Here is a 13,543-nt window from a genome sequence, read left to right on the forward strand (position 1 = left end):
AATGGGCGTGAAGGTGGCTTGGCAGGTGAGTCAGCTGTTTACAAGGCGGGTGACACCCGCCAAAAGCGTGTGAGTTGAGAGCTATGTGACTTCCAGTCTCTCCCTCACAACAGTAGTTTACTGCCCGCGTGGCCCCTCTCCTGGGCCTCCACACTGCAGCTGGTGCACAGTGCCCGCACACGGACAGTGAGGCCCAAATAAACCAAGCCTGCCAGGGCAATGTCATTTGTTCTCTTCCCTTTCTTGTTTCTTCAAAAGTGAAATGTTTGGGTCTCTGCCTCCAGTGTTACCATGGAGCCGTCAAACAAAAAGCACGGTGACTCCAGTCTCAGGGCGAGTGCGGCCTACACTGCACCTCCTGGGCTGCTGGTCCGTCCGCAGTGGGAAACCGGCTGCATGAGCGAGGGCAGTGCGGGGGACACCGGATACTTAGGTACGATAACTCCGCTCCAGTCTGGGGCAAATAACTGGAGATAAACTGCACAACCGACAACATGGCTCTAAGCCAGGGGGCCCAGGAAGATGGCGTCTCCCACCCTAGAGAACCCAGGTATGGAAATAGAGGAGAAAACACAGGGGGGGGGGCGGAATAGTCGAGCTGATTGGTCTGGTAACGCACCTGTTTGTAAACAAATCTGAACAATTCTATGTAACAACTGGGACAAACAGTGTGTGAGACGTTCCATTTACAAAACGCACAATGCTGAACACTTGTTATTTGAATATTGATAGCATTTACCATGCAACGCATGCTGGGGCACGCATGCTGTTACAATCGTGCTTTTATTTATTTATTTGCATTTTTGAAGCTCTCACAAGCCTGGTGGCATCAGGGTGCTGTTACAGGAATATGTCTCTTAGTTGCGTATAACGCGCTTAATACCTGGTGGTTTCTAAGCGTGGACCGAACCTGTCGTCTTGTTTCCAAGGCGAGCACGTTGCCGCTGAGCTATACTCCAGGGACTTTAAAGGCATGGTCCCAATTTTAGTAAACTTGTATACATAATGTACACTGACCATAAAGGTATCGTTGTAATTATTATTTTTGCGGAGGGGTGTGCAGGTGGTATTACCCCTCTGGAGAATCTACATTTTAGATGTCATATTTCTAGTTGTAGTAGAAAGAGAAGTCCCGGACTTCTAGAGGGATTCCCTGAAATAGCACAGAAGCTGCTTGTGGGATTTTGAAAAGAGACACGGGGCCGCCTCGAATTACAAGACTAGCTAAACGCCAGAGATTAGTGTTAAAACCACGAGCCGTGTAGTAACATGACGAGATGGCGGAGAAACTCATGAGACGAGCGATAAGCTCGGGAGACATTTTTATGGGTGGATATAAAGCGCGCACCGCAACTCAAAGCGCTTCTCGTCGCTGCAAGCGGGTGGAAACCGGTATCCAAACTGGGCAATAATCTGATGGTGATTGAAGTTCATATACAAGGTGATGCTTTATGTTACAAAAAAGTGGCTGGGATACCGTGCGGCGAAGACGAGAAGTGCAGCTCCTTAATTAAATGCAAGATCTTTGCCGGCCTCTTCATAGCGCTCATTACAAGGTGGCCTTAAATTGTGGTAAAGTGACAGTGACCCAGTAGGAGTTCACAAACTGTGACCACAAAAGTGATGAGTGGAAGGTTTCGAATGAATCTGTACCACTGGCGTTGCTCTGGGCAACCTTCCTCACCACCGTTTTTTAGCCCGTCTGCGCCATTGCAAAAGGGGTCCAGCCATTTGCAAATCAGTCTGGTATTGCCACCAATGATAGCAGTCCAGCCTGAACTGCTAGGCCAGGTCCCCTCTGCACGGAAACACAAGCAACCCCAGACATGTTTCGGCCTTGTTGGGCCTCCTCAGTGAGGTGCAGCTTGGTTCCCTATGGCGCAGCGAGCAAGGGACCCACGTCTGGGCATCCCCTCTCTCACACAGTGAGACAAACTGTGACCACAGAAGTGATGGGTGGAAGGTTTCGAATGAATCGGTACCACTGGAGTTGCTGTGGGTACCTTTTTGCTTTGTCACCCCGAGTGGGACGGGTATGCCCAGACGTGGGTCCCGTGCCTGCTGAGCCTAGAGACCCACGCTACTCCTCACTGATGAGGCCCAACAAGGCCGAAACATGTTTGGGGATGCTTGTGGTCTCATGCAGAAGGGATGTGACCTAGCAGTACGGGCTGGACTGCCCCTCTTGGGGTGGGGCCAAGCCTGATTTGCATATGGTCTTTTCCCTTCTGTAATGGCTTGGCAGGCGAAGAGCGGTGGTCTGGAGGGTTGCCCAGAGCAATGCCAGTGGTTAGTATTCATTCTAAACCTTCCAGCCATCACCTCTTTGTTTTTGCTTGGTCAACCCGAGTGGGACGGGTATGCCCAGACGTGGGTTCCGTGCCTGCTGGGCCTAGAGACCCAAGCTACTCCTCACTAATGAGGCCCAACAAGGCCGAAACATGTTTGGGGATGCTTGTGGTCTCATGCAGAAGGGATGTGACCTAGCAGTGCGGGCTGGACTGCCCCTCTTGGGGTGGGGCCAAGCCTGATTTGCATATGGTCTTTTCCCTTCTGTAATGGCTTGGCAGGCGAAGAACGATGGTCTGGAGGGTTGCCCAGAGCAATGCCAGTGGTTATGATTCATTCTAAAACCTTCCAGCCATCATCTCTTTGTTTTTGCTTTGTCACCCCGAGTGGGACGGGTATGCCCAGACGTGGGTCCCGTGCCTGCTGGGCCTAGAGACCCAAGCTACTCCTCACTGATGAGGCCCAACAAGGCTGAAACATGTTTGGGGATGCTTGTGGTCTCGTGCAGAAGGGATGTGACCTAGCAGTTCGGGCTGGACTGCCCCTTTTGAGGTGGGGCCAAGCCTGATTTGCATATGGTCTTTTTCCTTCTGTAATGGCTTGGCAGTCCAAGAACGATGGTCTGGAGGGTTGCTTAGAGCAATGCCAGTGGTTATGATTAATTCTAAACCTTCCAGCCATCACCTCTTTGTTTTTGCTTTGTCACCCCGAGTGGGACGGGTATGCCCAGACGTGGGTCCCGTGCCTGCTGGGCCTAGAGACCCAAGCTACTCCTCACTGATGAGGCCCAACAAGGCCGAAACATGTTTGGGGATGCTTGTGGTCTCGTGCAGAAGGGATGTGACCTAGCAGTTCGGGCTGGACTGCCCCTTTTGTGGTGGGGCCAAGGTTCATTTGCATATGGTCTTTTCCCTTCTGTAATGGCTTGGCAGGCGAAGAACAATGGTCTGGAGGGTTGCCCAGAGCAATGCCAGTGGTTATGATTCATTCTAAACCTTCCAGCCATCACCTCTTTGTTTTCTCTTTGTCACCCCGAGTGGGGTGGGTATGCCCAGACGTGGGTCCCGTGCCTGCTGGGCCTAGAGACCCAAGCTACTCCTCACTGATGAGGTCCAACAAGGCCGAAACATGTTTGGGGATGCTTGTGGTCTCATGCAGAAGGGATGTGACCTAGCAGTACGGGCTGGACTGCCCCTCTTGGGGTGGGGCCAAGCCTGATTTGCATATGGTCTTTTCCCTTCTGTAATGGCTTGGCAGGCGAAGAACGATGGTCTGGAGGGTTGCCCAGAGCAATGCCAGTGGTTATGATTCATTCTAAAACCTTCCAGCCATCACCTCTTTGTTTTTGCTTTGTCACCCCGAGTGGGACGGGTATGCCCAGACGTGGGTCCCGTGCCTGCTGGGCCTAGAGACCCAAGCTACTCCTCACTGATGAGGCTCAACAAGGCTGAAACATGTTTGGGGATGCTTGTGGTCTTGTGCAGAAGGGATGTGACCTAGCAGTTCGGGCTGGATTGCCCCTTTTGAGGTGGGGCCAAGCCTGATTTGCATATGGTCTTTTCCCTTCTGTAATGGCTTGGCAGTCCAGGAACGATGGTCTGGAGGGTTGCTTAGAGCAATGCCAGTGGTTATGATTCATTCTAAACCTTCCAGCCATCACCTCTTTGTTTTTGCTTTGTCACCCCGAGTGGGGCGGGTATGCCCAGACGTGGGTCCCGTGCCTGCTGGGCCTAGAGACCCAAGCTACTCCTCACTGATGAGGCCCAACAAGGCCGAAACATGTTTGGGGATGCTTGTGGTCTCGTGCAGAAGGGATGTGACCTAGCAGTTCGGGCTGGACTGCCCCTTTTGTGGTGGGGCCAAGGTTGATTTGCATATGGTCTTTTCCCTTCTGTAATGGCTTGGCAGGCGAAGAACGATGGTCTGGAGGGTTGCCCAGAGCAATGCCAGTGGTTATGATTCATTCTAAACCTTCCAGCCATCACCTCTTTGTTTTCTCTTTGTCACCCCGAGTGGGGTGGGTATGCCCAGACGTGGGTCCCGTGCCTGCTGGGCCTAGAGACCCAAGCTACTCCTCACTGATGAGGCCCAACAAGGCCGAAACATGTTTGGGGATGCTTGTGGTCTCGTGCAGAAGGGATGTGACCTAGCAGTTCGGGCTGGACTGCCCCTTTTCGGGTGGGGCCAAACCTGATTTGCATATGGTCTTTTCCCTTCTGTAATGGCTTGGCAGGCGAAAGAACGATGGTCTGGAGGGTTGCCCAGAGCAATGCCAGTGGTTATGATTCATTCTAAACCCTCCAGCCATCAGCTCTTTGTTTTTGCTTTGTCACCCCGAGTGGGACGGGTATGCCCAGACGTGGGTCCTGTGCCTGCTGGGCCTAGAGACCCAAGCTACTCCTCACTGATGAGGTCCAACAAGGCCGAAACATGTTTGGGGATGCTTGTGGTCTTGCAGAAGGGATGTGACCTAGCCATTCGGGCTGGACTGCCCCTTTTTGGGATGGGGCCAAGCCTGATTTGCATATGGTCTTTCCCCTTCTGTAATGGCTTGGCAGGCGAAGAACGATGGTCTGGAGGGTTGCCCAGAGCAATGCCAATGGTTATGATTCATTCTAAACCTTCCAGCCATCACCTCTTTGTTTTTGCTTTGTCACCCCGAGTAGGAGTTCAGCCAGGGGTGGACAGGGAACCAAAAGAGGACCTGGAAATAATTTTCAAAGTAGCCCCATTCTACACATTTTCAGAAAGGCCAGCCCTTTTCCTATGAGAACATTTGTAAATAAAATGGGTTACCACACAAAAGAGGCCCAGGGTGCAGAGGCCTACTGGGAAATCTCCAGAGTCCCCTATAGGCCAGTCCACCCCTTGATTCAGGCTGGGCTGCAGTTCATTTTTCCCCAGTCTTTTTTCTTTCTGTTATTCATTTGCATGTATAAAGGGCAGAACAGGCCTGGCCATCGGAGTGCTGTTACAGAAGGCTTACTTAATTCCATAAGTGCTTGTCAAAACATACATGTTGCCTAGCCCCGTGATGCCGGGTGGCTTTGTTCAGATGCAGCGCATTTGGAAGGAAACGTCATTTGTTTTAAGGGTTCTGCAGCAGATACAAGTGCGGAATGGAGAATGGGAGCATCTATTCACTGTCAGGGTGCAGATCAGTGGCAAAGCCCCTCATAATTTCAAAGAGCCCAACGACAAACAAAAATGTTCCAGTCCATTCGTGAGATGTGGGTTCCTTCCTTTTAAATTGTTTTGCTGTCTGGGACTAGTAGTGCTGGATTTATATTGGGAAGATCCAGAACTACAAGTCCCAGAATGTATTCATTCAAACAATAAAACTCTTGTTTAAATTTAACGATGCTGACTACTCTGTGATGCCTGCTTGCTAGAAAGCGGGAGAAAAAGCACTTTTTTCTTGGATTGGAATTTTTTGTCACATCACTCATATGAACAAGATGCATGCCTTTGCCAAGCCATGACTACAGACTTGTGTGGTGTATCTCTATGTTTTGAACGCAGTACAAACTATGGGACACTACACAGAGATCTTAAGTTGTCTCAGGTCACGTGTGACAAAATCAGCCAGTCCGAGCTTTAAGCCTCGCATTATATTACATTCTGGTAAGTATAGGCCTGCATTTATACTGTGGAAACTTTATAAATAATATACAGACACGCAGAACGTCATGCACCGAAAAAGGCAGTCATTTTCCCGTAACTGGGCAGGGAGGATAGCTCAGGGGCAACGTGATTGTCTTAGAATCAAGACACACAGATCAACTTGGGTTCGAATCACGGTCCCGTGGCGCATTATGAAAAGTGAATTAATTAATCTCTCTGGAGAGATGGGAGTGTGAGGGCCAGTGTGCTGTCTGCATTACTAGGCTTCTCATGCCCATTGCTGTTGTTTATTAAAAGACGCATATAGACATATATTGGAATTCCTCGGCCGTCCAATCTCTGCCTTTCATCCCCCGGAAGTCAGTAAAGTGAGTGCCGTTGAGTTGGGTACTATCTACATACAATGTGTGAAGTAAGAAAAATCTGGTAGCAAGCGTTACACAGAGACAAGTTACTATTACCTGTACATGTGAGGTCAAAGCAGTGCGTGTCAAGTGAAACTTGGTGATATGCAGCTGTGAAGCAGTATGCAGGCATGTGATGCAGAACCTGGGCATATGACGCTGTTATGGTTATAGATGGGCATCGAGGGTTGAGCATGAGTTCATGGCACAGAATATGGAAATGTATGGCCGAACCTAAGCAGGGACGTCATTTCAACAAAATGCCAGGGGTTGCAGAAGTGACATCACACAACCCTTGACTGCTGATGGCATCCCAGGAAGTGTTGTTATTTGACCCTATCCCGAAGTGATATCGCGGGAAGCGATGGAACACGACCTTTCACCCCTTGACAAAACAGGAAGTGGCATCACATAGCATTGTTCCTAAGTACACTATGAAAAACATGGTTACATATCACTATAAATACATTTCATACAAGAATGGATCGCAATGTGTATCGCTAAGATCAGTGTGTATAGGCCCATATTACCAAATTACTGTGAATGCAAACAGACGTCCAAGGCTAAATGATAATGATGTGTTATTATATAGCACTTACGCTTAAGCGCTTTATATAGATCAAATATACATACAATATCACCCAACCTGTGTTGGAACTCATTTATAGACCTCAGAAGGATGAAAGGCTGTGTTGTGGTGTTTAAGAACAGACTAAGTCAGTGACTCACCCCCTGAAGTGTGCCTGAAAGTCTAGCAATTATTGTATAGAATTCCAGAAAGACATACTATTTGCTATTCCTATTCTTTCTTATTTAGGGTCACTGTTAAAAGTGTTAGACTTGTGGAACCCTTGTTCTTATTTTAAATTGTTTTTAAGAGGCCTGAACAAGAAAGCCAGCCATTGCAGAAGCAAAGAGCCACATGGCTCTGACCACAGCCCAGGAGATTGCATTAAACAAGGGGTAACCAGGGAGACCCAGCGGGTCGCAGTTGCAACCCCTGGCGACCCTTAAATGATGTCCCTGAACCTTAGCAAGCCTAGGAAGGTGTTTCTGGCATACAGGTATGCAAGGCCCCATCAGGGCATATGAAGGTGTTGCTGACGTATGGTGGATGTTCAAGACATATGTGGCTGTTCTGGGACATTTAAAGGGGCCTCTGATGGTATATGATATGATATGATAGGTTATTTATAACGTGCTTAATACCCAGAGGTTTCTAAGCACGGACCCCGGGATTGAACCCGTGTTGCTCCATGTCGTCGTGCTTCCAAAGCGAGCACGTTGCCCCTGAGCTATCCTCCCAAGCCAACATGTGAATGTGTAATATTAGTAAATGACAGTGAATAATGAAGATGTTTGTGGACTCAGAAGGTTATTGGATGATCTCCTACGTCCCCTTTTAAGTTGTCATCATAGCTCTCCAAACTTGGAGGCTGCCTCTGTGCCTGTATTTTGTCTTTGGCAATATGGGTAGGTTGGTGTGTGCTGATTGTAGCTGACGTTTGAGGCAATGGCTGTGCCTTGTTTGAAGGGAATGTAATGTTCTTTCATTGCAGCTTTTGAAACCCAGGCAGAGGAATAGTAAGTACCCGTGGTTATAGTTCTGAGAACATATACAACGGCCCTCGATGAAGACACGAGGCATGGCACCTTTGCAAATCAGACAGCAATTACAGCAAGCACACGCAGGAGCTAGCCATACAAAACATTTAATAAGCACTTTATCTAATGTTGATACTTTCTGAGCCTGTTATAGAGACCAAGAACAGGGCGAGGTCTAGACAAGTAAGACCCTTTAATCCCCGAACGCCCTGCTTTTAACAACGTCATAGCCTGCTCTAATGCTAATCACACCTTTGCAGCGCATTGCTATGCAAATGAAACGAGGTTCTTTCGAGGATAAGATTGAGGTGTGAGCCCGTGACTGAACTAATTAAAAACAATGGGCCTCATTACGACTCAGGCGGTAAGGGGTTTACGGCGGCGTAAACAGCGCCGACCCTTACCGCCTGATTCCGAGGTCCCTTAGCGCCATGGAGGTTTTAACACCTGCTTCCAGCAGGTGTTAAAATCCATGGCGCTAAGGGACCTTGATGTTAATTACGCCACCGTAATTTACGGTGGCGTAATTAACGCCTTCCCCACTCCCATTATGCCCTATGGGGCAAAAATGGGAATGGGGAAGGGTAAATGGGGATTGGGGATTTACCGCCCCGCCAACCTCGGAATGGGGCGGTAAGTCCGCCAACCACCATGGTGTAAACGTAGTTTACGCCATGGTGGTAAAGGTACGACCCAGGCGGTAACTTACCGCCTGGGTCGTAATGAGGCCCAATCTCTTGTGGAGTGCTAGTCTCGTGGGAGCAGCTCCGGCTGTACTCTCGCGAGATTTCAGGCAACACGAGCGAGGTTGGAGGAAGAAGAGAGAGAGGTAGAGAGAGAGGAGCTCTCAGAGGGGTGAGCAGTCCCATGTCCGGGGCTCCCCCCACTCAAGATTAACTCATACAAACTGGCTGAGCCCCAAACTGCCTTTAAAGACTTTAACTTACAAGACAGTGAATATAACTGCCTTTACTTGGGAATAACCCATTCCTCATCGGTTCGCCAGGAGGGCAGGAGCCCGTCTGTGATTCCCCCGTCTTTCTGCTGCGCTGATGCCGGCCTGTAACGCTGATGCGCTACTATACCTACTGCCTAGGTAAGGCCACATGCATTGCCCACTAGCAGTGCCCACCGCCCCCACTACCAACCCGCAGCCTCCTCCGTGCTACTAACTACGAGATCCCCTCACACGCCGAGACGTTCAGGCGCCATTGACCGCATGGAGACTCTGGTAATGGCTGCCTCCTGTTGTTGTTTCTAGGTTGCTAAGCAACCTGCCTGCTCCTGATTGGAGAGCAAGGCCCACATCTCCACACCGCCGGCACCGGAAGGCGCAAGCCAGCCTCTCCGAAGGCACCTCTTGAGGCACAGGAAGCCTGTCTGTGCCCCCATTCCTCATCGGCTTGCCAGTAGGGCAGGAGCCCGTCCGTGATCCCCCGTCTTTCTGCTGCGCTGATGCCGGCCTGTAACGCTGATGCGCTACTATACCTACTGCCTGGGTAAGGCCACATGCATTGCCCACTAGCAGTGCCCACCGCCCCCACTACCACCCCACAGCCTTCTCCGTGCTACTAACTACGAGATCCCCTCACATGCTGAGACGCAGCCACAGTCAGCTGTTCAGGCGCCATTGACCGCATGGAGACGCTGGTAATGGCCACCTCCTGTTGTTGTTTCTAGGTTGCTAAGCAACCTGCCTGCTCCTGATTGGAGAGCAAGGCCCACATCTCCACACTGCCGGCACTGGAAGGCGCAAGCCGGCCTCTCCGAAGGCACCTCTTAAGGCACAGGAAGCCTGTCTGGGCCTGTCCGTGACCGCCAGATGGCCTTTGCCAGGAAACACTGCCCAGACCACAGGCCAGTCGTGAGTACTTTTCTACCCTATCCCCTCTCACCAAGCCTATAATCAACACTAATGCGCCCACCCGCAGCCGACTCCAAGATTGTTGTGCTTCGACACCCCTGACATTTTCCTGATCCATATCGCCCATGTGCACAACTGTAACTGCTAATAACATTGCAAACAGTATTATGTCAATATAAAAGTGTTACTCACATAAGCCTTACACCGCAGCCTTGCTGCCATCTTCGTAACTACTACCCGCACCGTTATTGTCCAACTTAACTGACCTTAGACCATACTGCCTCTATTTGATTACCGACGCCAGGCGCAGCCCACTTTTGCCTAAATATAGTTAAGTATCTAGTTGAACCAGCATTTTCCATATTTGCCATTTGCACCGGCACTACATTTGAATTAGCCCACCTATGCCTTACTTGTTATTTGAACAGACACTGCAATTGAATTAGCCTACCTATGTCTTACCTGGTATTTGCACAGGCACTGCATTTGAATTAGCCTACCTATGCCTTACTTGTTATTTGCACAGGTACTGCATTTGAATTCGCCTACCTATGCATTTCTTGTTATTTGCACAGCAATTAAATTAGCCAACCTATGCCCTACTTGTTATTTGCACAGGCACTGCATTTGAATTAGCCTACCTATGCCTTACTTTTTATTTGCACAGGCACTGCATTTGGATTAGCCTACCTATGCCTTATTTGTTATTTGCACAGCAATTGAATTAGCCCACCTATGCCTTACTTGTTATTTGCACAGGCATAGCAATTGAATTAGCCTACCCATGCCTTACTTAGTATTTGCACAGGCACTGCATTTGATTTAGCCTACCTATGTTTTACTTGTTATTTGCATAAATATTGTGTCTGAACTAGCCTATTCTATGCCACATCTGCCACCTACTCAGATACTAAGTCTAAACTAGCCTATCTCAGGCCGTAATCGCCAACTCATAACCTTGACTTCAGACCATGTAGCCTCCTTCAGAGAATCCTTAAACTCTGTGCCAGGTTGAGTAAACTATATGAACCAACAGCTAAAACCTTATGCCTAGGCAGTTTACAGAACATGATCATATACTGATCATGATACATACAAATAGAGAAATCTCTAAGATTAGATAGTTTTAGCAATTTTTATGTGAGTTAGAAAATACTAAGTTTATCATACATAGTAATATTTTTTTGTATCTAATTTTCTATAGTTTTTTGTATTCATTCATGTCTCTGATATTTTTTGTTGAATGTGATATCTCCTTTGAGTCTGTTCTTCATGTTTTGAGAAATGCAACTTTTTTTGTACTTTTCTTTTGAATAATTTATTTTTCAAGCTATGTTTGATTCAATTTTGTTTAGTTTTGAATAATTTACTTACAAGCTCTATTTGGATTCACTGCAATTGGTTTTAAAATATTTTTATTGTATACTATATATATTTCTTATTTCAATTAATAAATGGTCAATACTTTTACAGGTGTTTTTTTGGTAATCTCCTACTTGTGACTCTATATATGAGCACATAGATATTGTTTGGTAAAAACAAGTAAAACTAAGACATTAATTGCTATGTCATAACTACAGTGTGGGTTGCTCCTCTTTACGTTTATCTTTCAGTCTGCCCCAAATACACACTGTACACCTTAGGGGTTACCCTACCCTTTCGTACAATAAAACCTTATGCCTCAGCAGAACAAGAACCACCAGTAACTTGAATCCGCAATCCAAAACTAGTAAACCTCCATATAATGCCACCACTTCTCCCCAGGCTATACCCCTAAAAAAGACACGACCCACTCAATGTCCCAACACCCACCCTAAGCACATCTCTAGCACTCAGGCACTACCCATTCAGACCAACATCAAAGGCACTTTTATAAACGCCCGATCCATGGTAGCCCATGCCACTGAAATAGCTGACCTACTTCAGTTAGAAAAAATGGACTTCCTAGCCATTACCAAATCCTGGCTCCATTCAGCTGCATGTCCTGCGCTCATGCTAGCAATCCCAGAGTATTATGCACTCCTTAGAGTAGACCGAACTAAATCTCGAGGTGGAGGCATCGCTATAATTGCCCAAAACAGCCTAGCTCTGAAACTCACTACACCACACAACTTCGACTCCTGCGAAACCCTCACAGCTAAGCTACCCCTCACTGATACCCAAACCTTGACCATCCACCTTATTTACAGACCTCCTGGTCCCCTAGGATCATTCGAAGATGACCTTGCCACAATCTTATCTGACAACCTCAAAAACTCATCCCAATACCTGCTCCTAGGCGACCTAAACCTAGGGTTCAGCGACCCTCTAGACCACGTTGCTACGCAAATCAACGTTTCCCTTGTAGCACTTAGATTCACACAAAAAGTTACTTTACCTACCCACATTAAAGGCAGGAATCTCGACTGGATAGCTGAGTACAACTGCTAGACTTCCATCACTTCCATAACGCCCCAACCATGGTCCGATCACCACCTGATCACTTTCACCCTAGAGGCCTCACCCCCGCTACTTACTAATATTAGCCTAGCCCCTGCCATCCCCACCAGAAACAAAAGAAACATTACAGCCGAAAAACGTACGCCTCTTATCCTTCCCACTCTGAACTCACTTCCCGACCACACTGATCCCTTCACCTTGGTAGATGAGTACAACAAAATAATGATCTCCTCTTTAGATTCCATAGCACCACTAAAACCTAGAAAGAGCAAACCTAAAAAAACATCTGAACTACTGGTTCTCTCCCTACCTGAAATCTCTTAGATTATAAAAATGCAAAAGAGAACAAATATGGAGACAAGATCCAACTGACCTCAACAAGAATAATCTCAGCAATCTAGCCACGCTCTACAAAAAAGAAATAGTTCTTGCCAAACAATCTTCCTTCAACTCACGTATTTCACAAGCCAACTCAAGCATCAAAGAATTGTTCACGATCCTTAAAGAAATGGAATCTCCTACCCAGGCCCCCGACACCCGTTTGAAGGACACAACATAGTGCACCAGCATCCAAAAAGCACTCTCTAACAAAGTAGCATCGCTCTAAGATAAGATTGCCAATAAAAATGAAACCCTTCACCTTGCCCCTAATCCCAATAAACCCTCTCTGCCGCAGTCTATTCACACACTGCCAACCTCTAAACAACCTCTACCTTGCTTCAGCTTCACCAAAGTATCCATTGTGGAGGTCGAGAAAATCTTTCTTACCCTCAAACCATCAAACTGCCATGGCAACCCTTCCCCATCCCAAAATCATAAAGGACGCCGCTCACGACCTTTCCCCATTCATCTCTAAACTCACCAACGCCTCCTTCTCATCTGGTACCATCCCCAACAACTTGAAAGAGTCATGGGTGCTCCGACTACTCAAAAAACAAACACTGGACCCCTCCATACCCACCAACTACAGACCCATCTCTACAGTCCCCTTCCTTCTCAAAATTCTAGACAAGATGGCATACCTTCAAATCCAACAATACCTAGAACTCATCCACCTACTAGGAGTACGTCAGTCAGGCTTTAGACCCCAACACGGGACAGAAACAGCTTTGATCGACTTAAAGGAACAAATCGACACGCTCAGAGACAGTGGAAAAGCAGCTCTCCTGCTCCTACTCGACCTCTCAGCAGCGTTCGTCCTAGTGGACCACAAAATCCTGTGCAAACACCTGGACTCTGCCACCCACTTCTCACAAGAAGCAATAGGTTGGATCCAATCCTTCCTTGACAACAGGACTATGCACGTATTTTCTTCTAC

The 13,543-nt window shown here is 47.9% G+C and overlaps 1 protein-coding gene across 3 annotated transcripts in view; it reads left to right on the forward strand.

Moving 5' to 3' along the window:
* Positions 1–283: 283 nt before the first annotated feature.
* Positions 284–13,543, forward strand: part of LOC138503948 (lamin tail domain-containing protein 2-like) — a 510,184-nt gene continuing 496,924 nt past the window's right edge. The window contains exon 1 of one of the 3 annotated variants that reach the window (XM_069624071.1): positions 284–550. In XM_069624071.1, the coding sequence (XP_069480172.1) occupies positions 495–550 (56 nt within the window). In that variant the 5' untranslated portion in view covers positions 284–494. The remainder of the gene's footprint in view (positions 551–13,543) is intronic. The other 2 variants (XM_069624070.1, XM_069624069.1) reach the window with 2 other exon arrangements.

The sequence above is a fragment of the Ambystoma mexicanum genome, chromosome 11 (genome assembly GCF_040938575.1).
Source record: "Ambystoma mexicanum isolate Mex_15411 chromosome 11, UKY_AmexF1_1, whole genome shotgun sequence".
Classification (NCBI taxonomy): domain Eukaryota; kingdom Metazoa; phylum Chordata; class Amphibia; order Caudata; family Ambystomatidae; genus Ambystoma; species Ambystoma mexicanum.